This window comes from Carcharhinus amblyrhynchos, chromosome 1, assembly GCF_965287045.1.
Source record: "Carcharhinus amblyrhynchos chromosome 1, sCarAmb.v2.hapA, whole genome shotgun sequence".
Lineage (NCBI taxonomy): Eukaryota > Metazoa > Chordata > Chondrichthyes > Carcharhiniformes > Carcharhinidae > Carcharhinus > Carcharhinus amblyrhynchos.
Window position 1 is genome coordinate 14,422,802 of NC_137324.1, and position 23,036 is coordinate 14,445,837.

At 44.1% G+C, this 23,036-nt stretch overlaps 1 protein-coding gene across 1 annotated transcript in view; it reads right to left on the minus strand.

The window, feature by feature from the left end:
- slc4a11 (solute carrier family 4 member 11) overlaps positions 1-23,036 on the minus strand; it is a 179,953-nt gene that overhangs the window by 58,919 nt on the left and 97,998 nt on the right. Inside the window, exon 9 of the mRNA XM_080194085.1 lies at positions 11,324-11,408. Coding sequence (XP_080050211.1) covers positions 11,324-11,408 — 85 coding nt within the window. The remainder of the gene's footprint in view (positions 1-11,323; positions 11,409-23,036) is intronic.

The following is a 23,036-nucleotide window of genomic DNA, read 5'->3' on the forward strand; positions in this document are numbered from 1 at the left end:
GTCAACATCTGGAATGAAGTCACGATCTAACTTATTTCCCTAACAGTCCTGACGATTTGCAGCATTTCCAGCCTTTGTTACAGGTTTATGGTTTCCTCTTTTTTTTAATTAATGTTGTTACAACTAATTTTAGTGCCAGCATTAAAAACACCATGAATAATGCAATCAAGTCTCCAGGTTGTTTGGTTACCTAATTAAGATTTATGATATATTAGTCTGTGCTTTAGGATTTTATGATCCTGTCTCCAGGGCAACGTTAGCTCAGAATTTGCAGGGACTGTAACAGTGTGGTTAACGTGCATTAGTGTGTGCGTACAACCCAGCAACATGTAGCCGGGGACAGATGAGCTGCGAATCACCACAAATTGCTGGCTGATTTGTATCCTTCTGCTATTAGCCTAGAGAAAGTGGCAACTCCAAATCCCCAGTAGTCAAGAAATTGCTACGTGTTATTAAAGCAAACAAAACTCGCTATAGCGAGTGAACATTGATAGTTTTAACAAGACCTTTGGGAGGAGAATTCTGTTCCCGTGATGTCTCAATCTCTGCAGCCCAACGAGGAACAATTTAAACTGTTAAGTCTGATTCCTGTAGCGAGCAAACAGTTCCCATGAGATTCTCAAGCATTTTTGATCATATTCCAACTTTTCCTTTCTAGTTTTATTCTCTCCTTTTTAATCCAATCTTTCCTTTGCTAATTTGATTCAAATTTCTTCTGTAATTTTTGATTCCTTCTTCATCCCTAACTCTTGTTAGTAAGGAGATGCAGTCTGGATCCCATCTTTCACCAAGGGTGATCCATTTACAGTTTGTACCTCCAACAACATGTGGCCAGGATATTGAACTGAAGGGAGAAGAATTCACCTCACGGAGCGGAGCGAGGAAAGGCTCCAGAAGATTCTGGCACACCACCTTTTCCTCATGTACTCATCTGTCGAGGTCACAGTCAAACATTCATGAGAGAGGAGCATGAACTAGGCCCTTTGGCCCATCGAGTCTGCTCTGCCATTCAATCGATTCTGATATGCTCCTCATCACCGTTTTCCTGCCTTCTCCCCATAACCCTTCAGTCCATTACCAATTAAAAATCTATTTAACTCCTCCTTTGATTTGATTTATTATTGTCACACGTATTAGTATTGTTTCTTGTGTGCTACACAGGCAAAGCATTTTGTTCATAGAGAAGGAAACGAGAGTGCAGAATGTAGTGTTGCAGTCAAAGAACAAAGAAAATTACAGCACAGGAACAGGCCCTTCAGCCCTCTAAGCTGCATCATGCCGCCCAACTTAACTAAAACCGCCTACCTTTCCAGGGACCATATCCCTCTATTTCCATCCTATTCATGTATTTGTCAAGACACCCTTTAAAAGTCACTACTGTATCCGCTTCCACTGCCTCCTCCAGCAACAAGTTCCACACACCCACCACCCTCTGGTCAAACCTTTTCCCTCGTACATCTCCTTTTAACCTTGCCCCTCACACCTTAAACCTGTGCCCCCTAGTAATTGACTCTTCCACCCTGAGGAAAAAGCTTCTGACTATTCCCGCTGTCCATGCCTCTCATAATCTTGCAGACTTCTCTCAGGTCATCCCTCAACCTCTGTTGTTTCAGTGAGTCATAACTAGAGCGTGGAGAAAGATCAACTTAATGCAAGGTAGGTCTATTCATGATGATCATGATGATGATTTTAATGACGCTGGGTGCCTTGCCAAGACAGCCGGAAGTGGAGGCAGAGTCAATGAATGGGGGGCTGGTTTGCATGATGGATTGGGCTACATTCATGACCGTTTGCAATTTCTTACAGAATTGGGTAGAGCAGGAGCCATACCAAGCTGTGATACACCATAGAAAACATTCTTTCTGGTTGTATCTGTAAAAGCTGGCGAGAGTTGTAGCTGACACGCCAAATTTCCTTCGTCTTCTGAGAAATTAGAAGCATTAGTGGGCTTTCTTAACTATAGTGGGGGGCCCAGGACAAGTTATTGGTGATCTGAGCATCTTAAAAACTTGAAGCTCTTAACCATTTCATCCCCATTGACGCAAACCTTCGTATTATTGACATCGAGGGAGATCATCAGTTCACCAGATTCTCTATCTCAGTCCTGTACGCTGTCTCATCATTGTTTGAGATCTGACCCTCTATGGTGGTATTGTCAGCAAACTTGAAAATTGAATTGGAGGAGCCAGTGTATAAGGAGTATAGTAGGGGGCTGAGGACACAGCCTTGTGGGGGCAGTGTTGAGGATGAGCATGGAGGAGGTGTTGTTGCCTATCCTTACTGATTGTGGTCTGTGAGTTAGGAAGTTCAGGATCCAGTGGCAGAGGGAGGAGCTGAGGCATAGGCCATGGAGTTTGAAGATGGGTTTTTTGGGAATAATGGTGTTGAAGACAGAGCTGTAGTTGATAAATAGGAGTCTGACATAGGTGATTTTGTTATCCAGACACTCCACAGTTGACTGCAGGGCCAGGGAGATGATGTCTGCTATGGACCTACTCACTATCCCAGCATCTATTGCTCCTTGGGGTAGTGAATTCCACAGATTCACAACCCTTTGGAAGAACTAGTTTCTCCACAACTCTGTTTTAAATTTGCTACCCCTTATCATAAGGCTACATCCTCTCGTCCTAGAATGCCCCACAAGAGGGAGCATCTGCTCCACGTCAACTTTATCCATACCTTTTATCATCTTGTACACCTCAATTTGATCTCCCCTCATTCTTCTAAATTCCAGAGAGTGTAGTCCAAATTATCAACGTTTGAGGGTCTCTCTTTGGTATTTTGGAAGAGGTGGCACTGAAATGATGGGGTGTGGAAATCATTAACCCGAATTTAAGAATATTACAGGATGAAGTACAGGAGAGAGAATCTGATTGTACAGATTAAAACATTATATCAGGGAAAGAGAAATATCTGGAATGCACTTCCCAGGGAGGGAGTGACCATGTTCACCATGTTAATTGCGAGGGAATTATAATGGAACAAAAGAAAAAGACGGAATAGGAGAATGAATGAGGAGTCAGAGTTAAGAAAGGCAGAGATCTTGGAGATAAGCCTGAAGTCCTCAGAGTTTCTGCCATTAGTATCCAATAAATAGAATTTTTTTTAAGATTGCAAAACACTTCATTTATCAAAGGTGTTTATTAATGTAACACTTGTTTGGGTACTCTAAACCTCTTTGGATTATTCACTTTAAAAATGTGTCGTCACCATTTCATAAGACAGACAGCTAATTCATGATCAACAAAACAGGGGGATAAATGGTCAGTAATCTGATTTAGGTGGTTGAGGGATTAATGTTATTCACAGCAACAGACGACTTCAAGAGGTCAGACGATGGCTGGTGTCAAGAAGCTAGAATAAAATGAAGATTAAAGAACTGAATAAAAGGAAAACGATAAGGAATCAAGTGCACCGAGGGCTTTTGATCACTGTATTACCGAGTAACAGTGAACAGATGTTTACTTAAGGAAAGTGGAGAATAGGGTGTAGAAATGCAGAAGTTAAAGGATGAAAGAGTTCAAAGGAGAAATAAAAATGAAGGTCACAACTGCTTGCTAATAGGGGGAGCGTGTATAAGGAATGTTAGTAAGAAGGACTTCTAAGACAAATTGCTCAAGTAAGATGACACCAAAAGAGATAAACAGTACAATGGCGTTTTAATCTCTTAATGAGCTGTAATCAGAAGCCTTCTTTATCATGATCACCATCATTTATATTCCCTTTGTCTTCTTGTCTATGATACCTTGTCAATTACTCCTTCCTTCCCAAAGTATAAATCCCATTCTAGTTTCTTTCTCTTCAGCTGATGAAGGGTCATCCGGACTCAAAACAGTAGCTCTGTTTCTCTCTCCACAGATGCTGCCAGACCTGCTGAGATTTTCCAGCATTTTCTGTCTCTATATCAGTGGCAGGGTTGGTAGTACGAAAAGTGCTGATGAGCAGAAAAGATCACAGCCACAACCAGCTGGAACTGCAGCTCTCTCCCAAAACAAGCTCATGTCTGTGTCCTGCTGCTTAAACCCTCCGTGTTTACCACTCAAAACCAAGAGAAAATGTTCCAAAAGGATGATCCAGCTCACGTGGGGTAATAGTTGCTGGGTTTGACTCATCGTGGTAAAATCGATGGGATGTTGTTTTGCCGAGGTATATTCTCAGAGTTCAGGAAAGTAGAGAGATTTTGAACAGAGTTAATTCAAGTACACTGTATGTACAGCCATATTAAAGAGCAATTTTGGATTTGTATCTTTGTGTTTTAAGTTGAATAAACTCTTTATTTGAATGGCAACAAGAATGGAATTTTCCTCACTGGATTATATCTCTTTCCTCTTTTTATACCAAACTGCAAAATAAACAGTTAAGAACTCTTTCAAGTTTCCCTTCAGGGATTTGGAATATTTTTGCATTTAACATCAGCGGGGTTCTTAACACTGGGATAATGTCTCATGTGAAAGATGACACCTCTGATAGTGCAGCCCTCCCTTGCATTCCTGACAGGAGAGGTTGGGCTATTGATTTGGATGATCAGCCATGATTGTAATGCATCAAGGAGCAGGTTCAAAGGGCCAAATGGCCTTCTCTTGCTCCTATTTTCTATGTTGTTACGACAGCATCCAACTAGTTTCCGGGATCACAACTGGTAGGATGTGGCTCAGTGATGGGGGTCCTTTGCATTATGGACATAAAAGTGTGTAGTCAATTGTTTCTGAAGTCTCAGTCTGGGAGCTAGACTGTTTTGTTGCGACTTGCACAATCCGTTTCCCCTCTGCTTAAGCATAAACAAACCTGCCACACAACAAATGCCTGATTTCAGCTGTGCCACTGGCTGGGAGCTGCCAGGCACATTCCCAGAAAAAAAACTCTTCAAAATGAACACTGTGTGAAGGGAATAATAGTTGGATTATAATCAAGCCTACTTCGCTTGCTCAATTTGGGAGAACCCAAAACAATCTCTGCCAAAAGGTAAATAACACTAAAACCTGACAAATAGGCCAAGGGTGTAAAAGCAGAGGAGCTGCGACAACCGATGCCAAACTAGCAGAGCCCACATAACCGCTGTTCATTAAAGATGTCTGGTTACAGAACAGAGCCAGTTCAGAGAGAATGGAGGGGGTTCTAGATCATGAAAGGCTTTGATATATAAAATAAAAGCAGTGACAGAGGGTGCGTGACAGGAGATCTAAGGCAAATTCACAGAGTCTGAGAATCATAACTGCACAGGAAGAGGCCATTTGGCAAAGTCCATGCCAGAGGTGAAATGAGGGTGGGAGGTTGGGGAAATGGCACAGATTCCATAGTAACTTTCAAAAGTGAACTGGATGAATCCTGGAAGGGGAACAGACATTACAAGAGGATGAAGAGCAATAATATCGCCAAGATTGGAGGGTGGCAAATGTTGTGCTTTTGTTTTAAAAGGGCTGTAGGGAAAAGCCTGGGAGCTACAGGCCAGTGAGCCTCACATCTGTGATGGGTAAGTTGTTGGAAGGTATTTTGAGTGACAGGATCTACAGGTATTTAGAGATGCAAGGACTGATTTGGGCAGCATGGACAAGTTGGGCTGAAGGGCCTGTTTCCATGCTGTAAATCTCTATGACTATGACTGACTCAGTCCATCCTCGATCATCAGCAAAGTGACGAAAGGGGTCAACAGTACTACCAAGCAGCAACTGTTCAGCAATAACCTACTCACTGACAGAGCTCCTGACCTCATTACAGTCTTGGTTCAAAGATGGACAGAAGAACTGAATGACAGATGAGAGAAGAGTGACTGCCACCTGCATCAAGACAGTATTTCGTCAAGTGTGGCATCAAGGAGCCCTGAGCAAAATTAGAGTCAATAAAAATCAGGAGAAAACTCTTCATTGGTTGGAGTCATTCTTGGCACAAATGAGGTTGTGGAGGTCAATCATCTCAGCTTCAGGACATCTCTGCAGGAGTTCCTCAGGGGAGTGTCTGAGGTCCAACCATCTTCAGCTGCTTCATCAATGACCTTCCTTTCATCATAAGGTCAGAAGTGGGGATGTTCACTGACGACTGCACAATGTTCAGCACCATTTGCGACTCCTCAGAGACTGAAGCAGTCCACGTTCAAATGTAAGCAGCTCTGGACGATATCCAAGTTTGGGCTGAAAAGTGGCAAATAACATTTGCGCCACACAAATGCCAGGTAATGACCATCTCCAATAAAGAGACAATCTAACCAACGCCCCTTAACATTCACTGAATCCCTAACTGTCAACATCCTTGGGGTTCCCATTGACCAGAAACTCAACTGGACTCACCGCATAAACACAATGGCTACAAGAGTAGGTCAGAGGATAGGAATAATGCGGCAAGTAACTCACCTCCTGACTCCCCAAAGCCTGTTCACCAGCTACAAGGCACAAATCAGGAATGTGATGGAATCCTCTCCACTTGCCTGGATGGGAGCAATTCCAAAAATACGCAAGAAGCTTGACGCCATCCAGGACAATGCAACACTACTTGATTGGCACCATATCTTCAAACTTCCACTCCCACCACCATCCTGACTTGGAAATATATTGTCGTTTCTTCGCAGTTGCTGGGACAAAATCCTGGAATTCCCTCCTTAACAGCATTGTAGGTCAACCTGCAGCGATTCAGGAAGGCAGCTCACCAAAACCTTCTCAAGGGCAACTAGGGATGGGCAATAAATACTGGCCTAGCCAGTGACGCCCATGTCCCACAACTGAATAAAAAACAACCCTAGTAAATTAGATTGGCGACTGGTACAAAAAGGGGGAAGTTGGAGAGCGGTGCTGACACCAGAATCGGAGAAGAACACAGGAGGGGATACTAAGACCTGGACAATATCCAGACTTGGATAAGTGGCAAGGAACATTCATGCCACACAAGCATCCGGCAATGATCACCTCCAATAGGAGAATCTAACCATGGCCCTTCCTCATTCAATGGTGTTACCATCATTGAATCTCCCTTAAATGGGAGGCCCCTTACTTGGAGATTATGCCCTCTGAAAAAAGAGAGGGGGGGGGTGACCTGACAGTTTTTTTTATATAATAGCTATTCTACCTAATCTACACATCTTTGGACATCAAGGGGCAATTTACGATGGCCAATTAACCTGAGTCTAAGATGGATGCTCTCACCTCAACAGTTGCAATTTCCAATCATGTCCACAACCCAATTTTGCAGAATTTTCCGGAATGCAAGCTAGATTTAAATCTGGAGTTAAGAATCTAGTAGAAGGCAACCTCCTGACAATGAAAGATTGCTCCACCATCGTAAAACAACTTGAAGGAAACCAGAGATTAAATACGCAAAGCTCCAAGTCATATTATGTTCATGAGCTATGGGTTAGCAAACATAGAATCCCTACAGTGCCAATAGGGGCCATTCAGCCCATCGAGTCTGCACCGATCACAATTCTACCCTGGCCTTATCACCGTAACACCATGTATTAACCCTAGCTAGTCCCCTGACACTAAGAGGCAATTTAGATGGTCAATCCATCTAACTCACCCATCTTTGGGCTGTGGGAGGAAACCCAAGCAGACACGGGGAGAATGAGCAAACTCTACACAGACGGTTAGCTGAGGCCAGAATCGAACCCGGATCCCTGGTGCTGTGAGGCAGCAGCGCTAACCACTCTGCAACTGTGCTGAAGCCAAAAAATATCCATGAAAAACACGTGAACAAAGAACCGTGTGAATAAAGAAGTCCAATAATGAGAGGGGGATGATGGGGGTGGTGTGCCTGTGGGAGAAAATACTCTGTGCAGGTTTTATTCAAGTTTATAGAATTGAAAACTGCATCAATGAATATTTCATGAGGTCATTTCTGTTTGAGTGGTGAAATGCCAACATAAAATCAGCGCACTTAGTAATAACGCAATGATTTGTTTTTGCTTCTGCATCCTTGGGGCATTCCAGCAATGCACAACAGGGAATTAACTATCTCTTCAGGCTATTCATTTTGCATCTGCTTATCTCAAAATATTTGTTCTTTAAAAAGCAGGAAGATAAGAGATAGGAAGGGCTTGGCCACGGGCAATGCAGGGCCACAGGGATCCGAAGGCAATAAAATGGTTGTGGACAGTAAGTGGAGAAGGGGTTGGAGGCCAATTGGCAACAATGCGTGTTGGGTGAGAGCCGTTGGCAATTGGGATTCCAGTCTCTGCGCTCTTCGCTCCCACAAAGGTTGTTGGGCTCCACACCTCACATCACCGCCAGGTCACAGGAATCCAAACAGCATTCGACATACTCTTTTTCCATTAGGATCACCGTGTTAGTTGATGGCATGAAGATTAGGTGACATGGATTTGGACAAGATGCAGTGGAAAGAGAGAGAGAGAGAGAGAGACCAATTGCTTATACAAAGAACGCAGCAAGTTGTACTGACCTGGAACACACTGCCTGGAAGCAGAGACCACTAAATGATTTCAAAATGAAATTGGATGGGCACTTACAGGGTTAAGATGATAGAGTGAGAGATTGGATTGGACCACACAGCTGGCAAAGGTCCAAATGGCCTCCTAGGCCATATATGACTCCATGGTTGAGATTTCATTTTTGGCAGATAGGAATGGTGGAAGGGGCGGAGAATCCAGAGGAGATCCCAAAACGGCTTTCCCCACTCAACTGTCCCCCCTCCCTTGCCAGTGACATAACAGGGATTCCCCACACATGCAAGAATGGGAACCCCATCTAAATAGATTTTAATGTAATTGGCAGAATGCTCCTCTGTAACACACACCATCCCCGCCACTAGGGAAGTCCCCTGCCATTTGGCGTAACATCTCACTGGTGGGGTTTACAACAGGAATTTTATAAATGGGAAACTAGCAAACAAAACCTCCTGGAGATGCACATGTAAATACAGCCCCTGGGAGGGGGAGGGCCACACCCAAGCAGTGCACCCCCCCCCCCCGCCCCCAGGCAGTGGCAGGGGGATGGGTTTCTGCTGGGGAGGTTCAGGGTGGGTGCAGGAGGAGGGGGGCTTTGGGTCATGTCCATGGGGTCATTCCTTTTTGTATTATATTTGCCCCATTCGGACGACACATTTAGCGACCCGCCTTCTGTTCCCTCCCACAATATTCAAAACTTCGGCAGAGAAAGCCAGCAGGCTACAAACCGCATTCATGCCTCAATTTACACCTCTGGGGATAAAAAAAATTCCACCTTTTAACTTCGATTTTCCCTGCTTCCCAATCCTGATTTGCACAATTTCCCAAACCTTCAATTCTGAATCATCCCATCTCCAAGTACCCAGCTCACCTGCAACCTGTCCTGGTCCCCCCATGCCAATGCTACAGCTAAGAAATGCCTCTACTTTCTCACGTGATTAAGGAAATTCGGCAGGCCTACTACAACAGTGATTAGCAGTGCTACCACCCAGCGCCAGGGTCCTGGGTTTGACTCTTGACTTGGATCATTGTCTGTGTGGAGATAACATGTTCACCCCACGTCTGCGTGGGTTTCCTCTGGCTGTTTCCGGTTTACTAGTTAGATCATTGTCCTTCAGTGTACCTGAACAGGTGCCAGAGTGTGGCAACTCGGGGATTTTCACAGTAACTTCATTGAAGTGTTAATGTAAGCCTACTATGACATCAATAAACAAACTTTATACTCTCAATTTTTACATTTGCACCATAGAAAACACCCTTTCCGAATGCACAGCTTGGTATGGCTCCTGCTCTGACCAAGACCGCAAGAAGTTACAAAGGGTCATGAACAAAGCCCAGTGCATCACACAAACCAGCCTCTCATGTATTAACACTGTCTACGCTTCCCGCTATCTCGGCAAAGCAATCAGCATAATCAAAGACCCCATGCGCCCTGGACATTCTCTCTTCCACCTTCTTCCATCAGGAAAAAGATGCAAAGGTCTGAGATCATGTAGCAACCAATTCAAGGACAAGTTTGTTACCATCAGACTTTTGAACAGACCTACATTAAGTTGATCTTTCTCTACACTCTAGCAATGACTAACATTACATTCTGCATTTGCTCCTTCTCTTCTCCCCATGTACTCTGACTGTATTTTGTCTGTAAGGCATGCAAGAAACAATACTTTTCACTAAATACATGTGACAATAATAAATCAAATCAAATCCTCCAGATATAGGACCGGTGGTCAGATTATAACCCACCCTAGAATTTACAATCTCTTTCTCCAGCTCTCCCCCATCATGATAGCAACAGTCAAAATACTCCTTATCCCACGTCTGTGTTATTAGACCCTGGTATCCTCAGTATTAAGTAAGCCAAACAACTGGTGTCTCAGTTAATGAATACTCGACTAAGAGAATCGGGAGAGATAACCTAGTGATGTCACTAGGCTCAGGCTCATGCTCTGCAGACATGGGTTCAAATCCCACCAGGGCAGTTGGTGGAATGTGAATTCAATTAATTAAAAGAAAATCTGGAATTGCAAGCTAGTCTCAGTAACCACGACAACATCATCAACTGTCACCTATCTGGTTCACTAATGTGCTTTAGGGAAGGAAAACCGCCATTCTTACCTAGTCTGGCCTACATGAGACTCCAGGGCCACAGCAATGTGGTTGACTCTTAACTACCCTCCAAAATGGCCCAGCAAGACACTCAGCTCACTGGCAATTAGAGGTGGGCAATAAATGCTGACCTTGTCAGCAACACCCATATCCCATGGACGAATACAAAATATGAACAATATAGACAGGGTAGATGAGAAACTTTTTGCCTTAGCAAAGGGGTCAATAAACAGGGGGCATAGGTTTAAGGTGAGGGGCAGGAAAATGAGAGGGGATTCGAAGGAAAGCATTTTTACCCAGAGGGCGGTGGGAATCTGGAACTCTCTGCCAGGAAGGGCAGTGAAGGCGAGGAGCTTCACCATACTTGAGAAGCATTTAGAAGAGCACTTGAAACATCATGGCGTAGGAGACTATGGACCAAGTGCTAGAAAATGGGACGAGAATAGAGTGGTGCTTGATGGACGGCACAGACACAATGGGCCGAAGGGCCTCTAGTGCTGTAAAACTCTCGACTCTAAGTCAATCGAGGGATATGGAGATAAGCTGGAAAACTGGGACTGACGTCGATTAGCCACAATTTTATTGAATGGAGAAGACTCAAGGGGTCATGTGGCCACGTGCTCCCATTAGTTCCATTCTCATGGCTAATGGTCACAGCTACTTGTGCTTAAACTACTTCCGGTTTATCATTCAGAGCAGAACAGTAAGCTGGTGATCTTGTAAAAGCCCAGTGCACGGCACACACTTTTAACACAGCATTGCACTTGCAGCAACTGCATCATGGTCAAAATGCTAGGTGGTCAATCATTGAAAATAATGTTTACTCACCGTCAGTATAATCTGACAGATATACTGGCAACCTGCGTCGTAAGTCATCCATCATTCCCTTACCCATTCGTAGGAAGTCAAAAGGCTGCTCGGAAACAAAAAGAAAGTAGATTAGAATGCTGTGATTACCTGGCAGGAACTTTATTCCAGGAATGTCTGCTCCTCTCTCAGACAGGAGAGAGTCTTCTATACTGTTCACCCTCGCTGTTTCTCTTACAGCACACGATCAGGTTACGCACTAAACCCCGCTTTCGCTGGCACCTCTCTTCCCTCAACACTGATGCCCAATCACAAAGGGAGGCTGCTGCAGTGATAATGTCACTGGACAAGTCATCCAGAGGCCCAGGCTAATTCTCTGCGGACATGGGTTCAACACCCACCAAGGCAGCTGGTGGATTGTAAATTCAGTTAATAAAATCTGAAATTTAAAAAGTTAGTCTCAGTAACGGTGACCATGAAACAATCAATCATCGATTGTCCTAAAAATCCATCTGGTTCGCTAATACTCGTTAGGGAAGGAAATCTGCCTTCTTTACCTGGTCTGGCCTACATGTGACTCCAGAGCCACAGCAATGTGGTTAACTCCTAATGGCCCAGCAAGCTATTCAGTGCAGGGGCAATTAGGGAAGGGCAACACACGTTGAACTTGGTAGCAATGCCCATATCCCAAAGAATGAAATAAAAAACACTTATCCCACCCTGTCCTTCCACCTATAATTGTTTAAAGTTAAATTAACTCTGTCCCTCATTCCCCAAATGCTGCCAGACATGATGGGTGGGATTTTACCACCTTGCTCAGGCGAGATCATAAAATCCCAAAGGCCAACGGAGATTTCCGTTCTGTGAGCCGAGCCCACCCTGGTATCGTTCCAGGGAAGGCGGTAAAATTCGGGCCACTGTTTTTAAAGAGATTTATTTCTACAGTCACTTGGCAGCATCGAACGTGAACATTGTTGAAAAGAGAGACCTCTTGCCAAACTTTATCATCTTACATTCATCAGGTTAAACAAAACAATACCAAATTTCAAACGATCACAAGAATTTCTATTATAAGAGCAAAAGACATTCACTTGCTAGCCAGTGGGCTCCATCTAATCTATTTAATAGAAACACTACAGCGCAGGAGGCCATTCTGTCAATCGAGTCTGCACTGACAACAATCCCATCCAAGTCCTTTCCCTGTGACGCCAAATAGTTACTCTGCTAATCCCTCTAACCTAGGCATCCCAGGACACTAAGAGGCAATTTAGCATGGCCGACCAACCTAACCCGCACACATCTTTAGGCTGTAGAAAGGAACTGGAGCACCCGGAGGAAACCCATGCAGATACGGGGAAAACATACAAACTCCACATAGACAGCCACCCCAAGCTGGGAATCGAACCCGGGTCCCTGTGATGTGAGGCAGCAGTGCTAACAACTATGGCACTCGGGGTAAGGAATTCCAAAGATGGCACATTCCTCATTCAGAGTAAAAATTCTTCCTCAAATCCATCTTAAATAAGCTCCCCCTCATTCTGAGGCCGTGCCCTCTGGTCCTACACTCTCACTCGAGTGGAAACATCCTCCCAACATTTACCTTAGGATAAGGGGTAGCAAAGTCAAGAGTGTTGAGGAGAAGCTACTTCTCCCAAAGGGTTGTGAATCTGTGGAATTCGCTACCCCGAAGTGTGGTGGATGCTGGGATAGTGAGTAAATTTAAGGAGAAGTTAGACAGAGTTTTAACTGATAAGGAATGGAATGGGTATGGGGAGAAAGCAGGAAAATGGGGACGAGGCGCCATGATCGAATGGGGGGAACAGACTCAATGGGCTGAATGGCCTAATTCTGCTCCTGTAACCTACGAACCCCTTAAGAATCTTACACGTTACAATTGTATCAACTCTCTCATTCTTTTGAGCCCCAAGGAGTACAGGCCCAACCCATTGAATATTTCTTCATATAGCAGTCCCTCCATACCCAGGATCATCCTAGTAAACCTCCTCGGGAACTGCCTTCAATGATAATACATCTTTTAAGATAGTAACCAAAACTGTACACACTATTCTAAGTGTGGCCTCACCAGTATCTTGTACAGTTGCAGCAACACTCTTTATAGTCCAGCACTCTTGAAATAAAAGCCAATGTTCCATTTGCCTTCCGTGAGCAGAGATATTGAAATACCTTTTTGCTACACAGTATAGCACACATGAAGTGTCAGCATGAACCAAACAAACAGTTATCGGAGGAGTGGCTGAGGGTAGGTCACAGGTGCTGTTATAAACCAGCTAGATGCAACAGCAAGACGGTAAGGTTAATGTGCGTAATGTACAAGTTCTCTCTCTCTACACATCTGCTACAGTGCATAGGGTCCAGTCATGCAGAGTTTCAGAGTCCAAGTAGAGTCAGCGATAGAGGCCCTTCAGCCCAACTCGTCCATGCTGACCAGCTTTCCTAAACTGCACTAGGCCCATTTGTCTACACTTGGCCCCTCTAAACCTTTCCCATCTTCCTGTCCAAATGTCTTTTTAAATGTTGTAATTGTAGCCGCCTCTACCACCTCCTCTGGCAGCTCATTCCATATACACACCATCCTCTGTGTGAAAAAGTTGCCCCTCAGGTCCCTTTTAAATCTTTCCTCTCTCGCCTTAATCTTATGCCTTCTAGTTTTGGACTCTCCTACCCTGGGGAAAAGACCTTGGCTATTCACCTTACTTATGCCCTCATGATTTTATAAACCTCTATAAAAAGGTCACCCCCTCATAGAATTCCTACAATACAAAAGGAGGCCATTCTACCCATCAAGCCTGTACCGAACACAATCCCATCCAAGCCCTTTTGTCACAACCCTACACATTTACCCTGACACTAGGATCAATTTAGCACGGCCAATCCGCCTAACCCACACATCTTTGGATTGTGGGAGGAAACCAGAGCAGCCGGGGGAGACCCACGCAGACAGTGACCTAAAACTGGAATTGAACCTGGGACCCTGGTGCTGTGAAGCAGCAGTGCTAGCCACTGTGCCATCCTCATCCTCCTACGCTCCATGGTAAAAAAAAATCCCAGTGTCTCCTTACAATTCAAAATTTAAAATCAAGGCCATTGGGCGAAATTAAATTCAGATCAACTATAAAGTTTGCGGCAAACAAACAGTTTCTAAAACCAACTGGGTGGCTGGACTCAGACACAGCTGAAAATCTTTAGATTCTTTGGCTGTTAACACAGCCAAGGTGATGGAGGAGGATACATCTGAAGGCAGGAGCCAAGGTCAATAAAACAACTTGCATTTATACAGCACATTGTCGCACTGCACAGTTCTCAAAGCATTCCACACAATTAATTACTTTGAAATGCAATAACAGTTGTACGGGCAAAGCAAAACACAATAGTCATCCTGTGCCAACAATTTCCTGCAAACAGCAACTAAAATTAAAGGTCCAGTTAGTGATATTGATTCAGCAGGAGTTTGTTTTGGCCAGAATACTGAGAAAAAGTCCCTTGCTTCTCTTCCACGAACGCAGGGCCATCAAATTTTTATCTGTGCAAAAAAACATTAGCAAGTGAATCAGGATTTTACAATACATAGAAACATAGAAGATAGGAGGAGGAGGAGGCCGTCCAGCCCTTCGAGCCTGCTCCACCATTCTTCACGATCATGGCTGATCGTCCAACTCTATAGTCTAATCCTGCTTTCCCCTCCTTCACTCACGCTACCAAATAAACCTGTTGGACTTAACCTGGTGTTTAGTGACTACTTACTGTGCCTACCTCAACCCAACGTCAGCAACTCCACATCATTTCTCCCCACAATCTTTGATCCCATTCGACCCCAAGTGCCATACCCAGCTGCCTCTTGAATACATTCAATGTTTTGGCATCTACTACTTCCTGTGGTAATGAATTCCACAGGCTCACCACTCTCTGGGTGAAGAAATGTTTCTTCACCTCTGTCCTAAATGGTTTACCCCCAAATTCTCAGACCGTGGTCCCCGGTTCTAGACTCGCCCATCATCGGGAATGTCCTTCCTGCATCTATCCTGTCTAGTCCTGTTCAAATTTTAAGTCTCCGAGACCCCTCCTCATTCATCTGGGCTCCAGAAAAAGCAATCTTAACCTTGTCAATCTCTCCTCATACATCAGTCCCGTCATCCCCGGAAATCAACCTGGTAAACCTTCATTGCACTCCTTTGAGAGCAAGAACATCCTTCCTCAGAAAAGGAGACCAAAACTGCACCCAGTATTCTAGGTGTGGCCTCACCAAGGCCCTGTATAATTAATTGCAACAGCACATCCCTGCACCAGTACCCAAAACCTCTCTCAATGAAGGCCAACATGCCATTTGCCTTCTTTTCTTTAATAATCAGGCAGTTAAAGTTATTTTCTTGTCCTGCTGCCCCACAAAATTAAAAAAGTCAGTCAGCTCAACTTGCCATGGCAGGGTTCGAAGACGGGAGTGCTTTAGCCAGTTGTATAGTTGTAGCTAGTAATTCTTATCCAAAGGATTGTACCACAAGCACTCACTCTGTTGCAGGGCAGGCTCTACTGTACGAAAACCTGCATTTATATAGCAACTTCATAACTGCAGGATGCCCCAAATAACTTTTTTTTTTAATTCAGTCGTGGGGTGTGTATTGGTGGCTAGGCCAACATTTGTTACCCGTCCCCAGTTGCCCTTGAACTGAGTAACTTGCCATCTCACACAAGAATTAAATAAACCGAAGTAGGCCACCAGATCCTTCAAGCCCAACTCTCCATTCAATATGAGCATGGCTTATCTATGTCAGCCTCATCTCCTTTTCTCTGCCATTTCCTCATGGCCCTGTATTCCTTGATCTATCAAATGTTTAGTCACCTTCACTGGCCTCCACCGCCCTTTGGAGCAGAGCATTCCAAACATTCACCATCCTCTTCAAGGAGAAATTACTATGCGTCTTAGTTTTAACTGAGTTGTCCTTTATCTTGCAGGCTTTTCCCCTTGTTCAAGTGTCCCCCACTAGTGAAGACATCTCACCATCCATCCTTCCAAACCCCCTCAGGATCTTGTATTTTTGCATCAGGCCACCCCTCACTCTACAGACCCAGACTATTTAGTCTCTCTCTCTTGATTGGGCAACCCTCTCGTCTGCAAGGGTATTTAAGAGTTAGCCACATTTGTTATGAATCACATGTAGGCCAGACCAGATAAGGACGGCAGATTTCCTTCCCTAAAGGATATTTAGTGAAGCAGATGGGTTTTTCCGACAATCGACAATGGTTTCATGGTCATGATTGGAATCTTAATTCCAGGTTCAAGGTGTGTGCCATGGTGGAATTCAAACCCCGGGTCTCCACAGCATTACCCTAGGTTCCTGGATGAACTAGTCCAGTGACAATATCACTACACCACTGTAGCTACTGAAGTACTTTTGGATGTGTGGAAACTGTTGTTATGCAAGAAACGTGGTAGTCAATTTATGTACGCGAAGCAGCAATTAAGTAACCAGATGATCGCTTTTCGATCATGAGATAATAACAAATAGGAGTAAGCCGTTCAGCCCATCATGCCTGCCTCCTTCATTTAATAAATTAAGGTTGGTCTGATTGTGGCCTGAACTCCACTTTTCTGCCTGTCCCCTCAAATCCATCAACTCTCTTGGGAGATCAAAAATCTCTCTAAGTGAGCCGTGAATTTATTCAGTGGCCCAGCCCCCACTGCCTTCAAGAGAAGAGAATTCCAAACACTAACAACCCTCAGAGAAGAAAGTTCCCCCACATGCAGTCTTAAATGGGGATACCAAAACTTCTTATAAAAAGTGCGCCCACTGGTTCTAGATTCCCCCGCTAGGGGAACATCCTCACAGCATCTACCCTGTCACAATTTCATACATTGCAAAAAGGATCTCATTCTTCTAAGCTGCAACGAGTGTATGCCCAACCTGCTCTCGTAACGTAGCCCAGAAATCAATCTAGCAAACCTTCTCTGAACTGCTTCCAATGCAAGTACATCTCCCGTTAAGTAAAAGGAGGCCAACACTGTAAAACAGAAGTCCAGGTGTGGCCTTCTCAATGTCTCGTGTGGGTCTCATGGGGATTCCACACTTTTATAAGTAAAATATATTTATTAGTTACATATAAGGCTTACATTAACACTACAATGAAGTTACTGTGAAATTTCCCCTATACTCTGTCGCCCGAGTAGTTCAACATTCAATGGAACTCACAAACTTCTGAAGTGGAGGCTCAAGTGCTGCAGCCCTCCGCACGCAAGGTTTACGCACAAGTCTAGCACGCAAAAAAAACAAAATAGCACCACATCGGTCCCTGTTACATTTCACTGAGCCCTGAGATCAAAAGTTAAAGTGGCTGATTGGTGAGAATTTTCTGTGCCTTGTTCAGACTACAGGACGACAGAACATGTGAAGGGGTTAAACTGTAGGCACTGTACCAAATCCCCCCACCTTGCATCAGCAAGGCTGGCATAGCATCAGATACCTGGAACCTGCTATCAATTAACTCTGGCACCTCACCATGTGTGTGTTCCAGGTCATTTTGGGACTCAATCGATTTTATGTTGTTGCATCTCCTCTTGTCTGACCTACATAGCACACACCATTTAAAAAATATGGAGTGCCTACTTCTACTGAACAAACATCTCTCTTGTAATACACTTGGCCCTCCTCAGAACATTTGTACAGCACCTTTTCTGAAGCAATTACTTCAAGATGCACTTTCACCATGTCCAAAAGTTTTGCCAAAGTTTGTTTTCTTTTCTTCTTTAATGTTAACAAGGTTGCAATCATCTTCAAAAACGCACATCTGGGACCCAGTACAGTGGAATAACAAAATGATCTGAACTCCATATAAATACTTTTGTTACAAGACCAGGTCTGAGGCTCAGAATTACATGGTAACTCACCTCCCAACTCCCCACAGCCTGTCCACCATCTACAAGACATAAGTCAGGGGTGTGATGGAATACTCTCCATTTGCCTGGATGGATGTAGCTCCAACACCATCATGCAGGACAAAGCAGTCTGCTTGATTGGCACCACATCCACAAACATTCACACTTTCCACCACCATCGTGCAGTGGCATCATTTTGTACGATCTACAGGATACACTGCAACTCACCAAGGCTCCTTCAACAGCATCTTCCAACCTCTACCATCTGGAAGGAAAATCGTGGTAGATACATAGAAACACCACCATCCGCAAGTTCCCCTCCAAGCCATACACCCTACTTGGAAATATATTGCCTTTTTTTCCACTGTCGATGAGTGAAAATCCTGGAACCCCTTCCCTAACAGTGGGAGTACCACATCATGTGGACTGTAGTGATTGAAGGCGGCAACTCATTACCACCATCTCAAGGATAATTAGGAACAATTGTTCCTAATGGTGGCCAACCAACAACGCCCACTTCCGATGAAAATGTTGACACTGAACCACTAAGGAAACCAACAGCTTCATGAAAAGAAGCTGTCTTTAAGCAGTGTCTTTAACAAGGATATTTAAGGGCGGTGGGGTTGTTTTGGGAAGGGAATTCCAAAATAGTCACCAACAATGGGGCAACGAAAACAGAGAATGCACAGAAATACGGAGGGTAGTATTGGATGCCGCAGAGATAAAGTAAAAGTTTAGTTATTAGCCACAAGTAGGCTTACATTAACACTGCAATGAAGTTACTGTGAAAATCTAGTCACCACACTCCAGCACCTGTTTGGGTACACTGAGGGAGAATTTAGCATGGCCAATGCACCAAACCAGCACGTCTTTCTGACTGTAGGATTAAACTGGAGCACCCAGGAGGAAACCCATGCAGACACGGAGAACATGCAGACTCCGCACAGACAGTGACCCAAGCCACGAGTTGCATCCAAGCCCCTGGTGCTGAGAGGCAGCCATGCTAACCACTGTGCCACCATGGAGAGATTTGAACATGAGAATAAGAATTTTACAAATCAAGATATTGGTAAACGAGGAGTCAATGTAGATCAGGCAGCACTTGGGAAGGAATGACACTTAAGTGCGAGTTAGGATATGGACAATGCGCCTGTCTAAAGGTAACAAAAGCACGGATGAAGATTTCAGCAGGAGTTGAACAGAGGAGAAAGAAGACAATGTCACAGAAATGGTCAACAAGACTGCCCAGTTCTAAGAGGATGGGTGTTGTAAACTGGGTGCCAGGTCAAATAAGATGTTAGAACATAGAACACTACAGCACATGTTGACATTGCTAATGGCCTGTTTCAGCCTCAGTCCATTAACCAAGTCCATGGCATGGGCAGCTTCCCATTATCTAACAGCAGGAAGCTTCTGTTCATCCAGGGTCAGAGATGAGACAAGCGACAAGACAATCGATGGACTGCGGAGGGTGAGGTGGAGATGAGTGTTGTCCACGTCCCAGTGGAATCTAACATTGTGGTTTCAGGTGATGTCGCCAAAGGGGCAGCACGTAGAGGGGAAATTGAAGGCGGCAAGGAAAAATCACTACAGGACAGTAGTCTCAAATGTTAAAAATCAGACAACCGTGGAAAAGATGGGTATAGACTGATATGGGCCAAATGCAGGCAATTGGGACTAGTTTAGGAGTTTAAATAAAAAAGGACAACACGGACAAGTTAGGCTGAATGGCCTGTTTCCATGCTGTAAACCTCTATGACTCTACAACCAGGTGGCGGACACGCTCTGGGCTCATGCTACTTTGAAGGTGACCATCTTTACTTGCAGTTGCTGTAGATTGTCACCCAGGAAGTAAGAGTGACAAGCAGAGAACGGGTTGTTAAAGACACAGGCAGTTAAAAACAGCAACAATGACGAGAATGTTAACAAGTTTACAGAATGCAGTATTAAAAAGGTCAAATGAATTTCAATATAGATAAGTGATTTGGATAAATATTTTGCTTGGAGAAATGAGGAGGTCACATTTTTCTTGGATGTAATAGAGCGTAAAATGGGATTAAGGAACAAAGCAAACCCCAGTGACTGATTCACAAATCATTAAATATAACAATTTAGGGTAACTATGTAAACCAAGCACTCAGAATCATTTAGAAACAATTAACGATGAACAAGACCACTCAGCCCATCATATTTACGCCATCCTTGCACTAATTTTTTACAGATGCACCACAGAAAGCATTTTTTCTAGTTGTATCACAACTTGGTATGGCTCCTGCTCTGCCCAAGACCGCAAGAAACTGCCAAGGGTCATGAATGTAGCCCAATCCATCATGCAAAGCAGCCTCCCATTCATTGACAGTGGATACACTTCCTGCTGCCTCAGTAAAGCAGCCAGCGTTATCAAGGACCCCATGCGTTCTCTATTCCACCTTCCTCCATCGGGAAAAATACAAAAATCTGAGGTCACGCACCAACCGACTCAAGAACAGATTCTTCCCTGCTGCTGTCAGACTTCTGAATGGACTTACCTTGCATTAAGTTGATCTTTCTCTCGACCCTAGCTATGACTGTAACACTACATTCTGCACTCTCCCCTTTCTTTCTCTATAAATGGTATGCTTCGTCTATAGCACGCGATGACAATATTTTTCATTGTATCCCAACATACATGGCAATAATAAAATCGAATAAATCAAATCAAAATCCAGAAAAATAGCTTCTCCGACCTTCTAGCTCTTGGTCCACAACTCTATGGACAAGCATTTAAATCTTTTCTTTAAATGTGAGGAAGGTTTTTGGTAGCTAGACTGCAGATGTAACATGTAATGAAGGGGACAATTCTATACTTAAAAAATTGGTTCACCCGCGACTGGAATATTGTGCCCAGCTCTGCACATCTCACTTTAGGGAGGAACGTGAAGGCATCAGAGAGGGCACAGAAAAGGTTCACAGGAGTGATTTCAGGAACAAGAAACTTCAGTTATGCAGATAAGTTGGAGAAATTAGAACTGCTTTCCTTGGTGAAAGACTGACGGGAGATTTGGTTGAGTTGTTCAAAATCATGAAGAATCTGTTCTGAATGGTGGAAGGATCAAGAGAGAACCAGAGGGCACAGATTTAAGATGATTGGCAGAGAGAGAAAAATGGAGACATGAGGAAAGATATTTTCACACAGCGAGTGGTTAGGATCTGGAATGCACTGCCTGAGGGGGTCATTGAGACAGAGTCGACTCAGGTTTGCAAAAGAGAATTGGATTATTGTTGGAAAAGGGGAAAAAATTGCAGGACTAATGGGGAGGAGAAAGAACAGTAAAAAGTCTGACAACACCAGGTTTTAGTCCAACCTATTTATTTGATAATATACTCACAAGCTTTTGGGGTTAGTCCCTTCGTCAGGTGAATGGAGAGTTCTGGCCTCAGACAGAGCATATAAAGCACAGACAGTTTAGAGATTACTGATTAGAATGCGAATCGAAAACAGGCAAGTGCTTACGAGGTGAATTGCTCCTTCAGGGGGTTAGTTCAGTTATAATGGGCCGAATGGTTACAGAAAGAGTGCGTTCTCTAATTTTATGAAATCTATTCCTCCTGATTATAGACCTCTCTGCTGAGAACAACAGCTCTTCATAACTTTTATAAACCTCAATTAAATCTCCACTCAGCCTCCTCTGTTCCAAAGAGAACATTTCCAGCAATCTTTCGTCATAGCAAAAATCTCAAAGAGGTAAATACTTGGAGAACACAGAAGTTAACGTTAAACGTCTGCAGAATCTTTATCAGACTGCACTTGGTCTGTGCACATTTTATTACAAACTGGGTATTGTTGTACAAGAGTCTGGCACAAAATAGGTTAATATGGGACTGGTACCAATCACAGTGTGAATGTAAAGAGGCACATGACCCCAGGTTTAGAGGGCAGTTTGGAACTGGACTGAGACTTGGGTAGACAGCATGGAGCATGGATTAAACTCTCTATATACGTATATAGTTGTGTATATAGTGGGGGAGTCTATAAAAGACTCAGAACGTCTGACAGACCTACTGAACAACACAAAACATCATTGACATGAGATGAGGAATATTCACAAGGATGGCTTTGGAAGCGAGAAGTTAGAATAACCTGAAGATTTTAAGATGGAACCAGTCGGTATTCTCTGGCGTTCTTCCCCTCCACCCCCCCAACAAACCAACCACCCCCGAGAGGGAATCTGATAAAAGATCTTTATATTTATAGAAGGTTTAATAGGGTAGACATAGAGAAAACGCTTCCACTTCTAAGAGGCGGGGGGGGTGTTCAAAACTAAGGGTCATTGATAGCCATGGTATCTAACAGGACAGCAGAGTGGTTAGCACTGCTGCCTCGTAGTACTAGGGACCCAGGTTCAATTCCCACCTTGGGTCACTGTGCGTGTGGAGTCTGCACGTTCTCCCCATGTCTATGTGGGCTTATTCAGGGTCCTCCCGTTTCCTCCCACAGTCTGAAAAATACGCTGGTTAGGTGTATTGACCCAAACAGGCGCCAGAGAGTGGCGGCTAGGGGTATTTGAATGATGACCGGAAGCGGGACAGCACTGATTTAGGACAGGACTAAAGGAAGACACTTACACCACAGGCGTATCTACAGTGAAGTCAGCACCAAGCACATCCTAATGCCAACACTGTTAAAGTTTACTTATTAGTCATAAGTAAGGCTTACATTAACACTGCAATGAAGTTACTGTGAAAATCCCCTAGTCATCACACTCTGGTGCCTGTTCGGGTACACTGAGGGAGAAATTTAGCATGGCCAATCCACATGACCAACATGTCTTTCGGACTGTGGGGAGGAACCGGAGCATCCGGAGGAAA